Here is a 1,969-nt window from a genome sequence, read left to right as displayed (position 1 = left end):
GAGAGAGAGAGAGAGAGAGAGAGAGAGAGAGAGAGAGAGAGAGAGACCCACCGAGACCCAAAGTTTATCCCAGAACAGGCCCGGGACTATCTACAATCAACTGCCAGAAAGACAGAATTAGACAGAAAGGATTTTCGGGAGAGGAGCGGCACCTTTTTAGCCACGGGAGGAAGCAGGGATGGGGAGGGTCCCATACCGACCTGGGACACATCTCTGTCCAGTCCCCTCCTCCCTCTCCGCTTGCGATCACTACGAAGCATCGAGAGGGTCGTGCGGGACTAGGCTGGCCGAGAAAGGGCGGTGAGCCTGGGTCGGGATGCCCGGGTCCCTAGGCCATCCCAGCGCCCGGGCGGCCCTGGCTCCCTCGGCCGCGGCCCCCGCTCCCTCGGCCGCGGCCCCCGCGCTCCGGACAGTTGCGGGGGTTCGAAAAGTCAAACCCAAACACGAGACGGGAGGGGACAGGGCCGGGAGGCCGCGGGGGAAAGGACCCGAGTTGGGGCCCCTGTTTTTATCCATCACCGCCCCCCAAAGGGGTAGCATCTGCTGGGGGCGAGGGGCTGGGGCGAACTTGGCCTTGAGCTCCAGCCTTGGCCTCGGGCCGCAGGTGAGGAAGGTCCGGCCGGAGGGCTGGGGATTCGGGAGCCCCATTATCTGCTTTGGGGGGGTCGGGACGAGGCCTGATCGCTGACGTCGGAGGAGGGTCTTTTTTGGCAGAGGGGAGGCGAGAGCAGGGCGCGGATTCGCCCTCGGTGACAGCCCAGGCTCGGATCCCTGCAGCCCCTTGCCCCCCCGGCTTTCCGCTGCCCACCCTCCGCAGGACTGCCTTTCTGCCTTCCCGGGGGAGCCGCGGGCCTAGATCCACCTGCGGCCGACGACGCTTGGGGCCTGCCCCCCGTTCCTACGCAGCCCCGACTCCCCCTGCCCCCGCGACCCTCGGTCCCCGGTCCTCCCCGGTCCCCCCTCTCCCGGTTACCTGATGGCCCTGGGTCCCGCTCCCGGTCCCTGGCGCCGCGGGCGCTTTCCGCTTCCTGCTAACTGTTTTCCGGGCCATAGTGGGAAACGCCGCGGCGGTCCCGCAGCCACATGGGGCGGCAGGACCGGGGGGAGCGGGGGGCGGCCGCGCTGCGGGGCATATACTGGGGGAGGGAACGGGGAACTGGGTAGGGTGAGGTGGGGGGGAAACGCAGGAGAAGCGGCGAGGCGGGAGGACAGAGGCCTGGGGCTGGAGGGAGGACAGGGGCCGGGGAGGGGGGAGAGAGGAAAAGACTGAGCGGCGAAAGCGACCAGAGAAGGAAAAAGGACGGCGAGCGACAGGCACCAAAACACCCTCCCTCTCTCCCCCGTCACCCCGTCTCTCTCGTCACCCCGTCACCCCGTCGCTCCGTCACCAGCTGCGCAGCCGTGCTTTACGGTGTGTTGTCATGGAGAAACCTCCCGGAAGGGTGCACCGGAGGACGCTGAAAAGCGTTCGGGCTGGTTGCCTAGATGCCGCCCCGCCCCCTTCAACCACCGCCTCTTTTCTCCACCCCCGCCCCCGCCCCCGCCCCCGCCCCCCGGCAACAGACACTTCCGCTTCTTATAGCGTCCACCTCCTTATCTTCTCCCCACACCTTCACTTCTCTTCTCACCTGGGGAGAAGGAAGGAGTGGGGGTGGAAGGAGAGCGCGCTGGCGCATGCGTACCCATGTCAGGCTGATGGCAGAAGGTTGGTCTCGAAAGGCCCAGTCGGACCAAGGCTGCCCCCTTCGTAGCTCTTAACTAACCCCGAGTCAAACTTCTCTCTCACGTCATCATCTCAGAATAGAAACAGCTATGTCACTGAATCAGAGCGTGAAATGACGTAATCACACGGATTCTAATTGATGGAGCACTTACATATAAGGTGGCCTCCCACAAGGCATCAGAGTCATCCAATCAGAGCCCGACCTGGAGGTCATTTGGTCCAGCCTCCTTATTTGACACTTGAGAA

At 64.6% G+C, this 1,969-nt stretch overlaps 1 protein-coding gene across 2 annotated transcripts in view; it reads right to left on the bottom strand.

The window, feature by feature from the left end:
- The window catches only part of DCAF12 (DDB1 and CUL4 associated factor 12), a 110,813-nt gene extending 109,452 nt beyond the window's left edge, over positions 1-1,361 (bottom strand). For both annotated transcript variants that reach the window (XR_003570227.1, XM_027874539.1), the window contains exon 1: positions 974-1,361. Coding sequence is in view for 1 of the 2 variants with exons in the window: in XM_027874539.1 (XP_027730340.1) it covers positions 974-1,051 (78 nt within the window). In the remaining variant the exon portion in view is untranslated. The remainder of the gene's footprint in view (positions 1-973) is intronic.
- Positions 1,362-1,969: the final 608 nt, after the last annotated feature.

This window comes from Vombatus ursinus, unplaced genomic scaffold, assembly GCF_900497805.2.
Source record: "Vombatus ursinus unplaced genomic scaffold, bare-nosed wombat genome assembly UNPS02014807.1, whole genome shotgun sequence".
Taxonomy (NCBI): domain Eukaryota; kingdom Metazoa; phylum Chordata; class Mammalia; order Diprotodontia; family Vombatidae; genus Vombatus; species Vombatus ursinus.
Note: the sequence above shows the minus strand (reverse complement) of the source record. Positions and strands in the feature narration are given on the sequence as shown.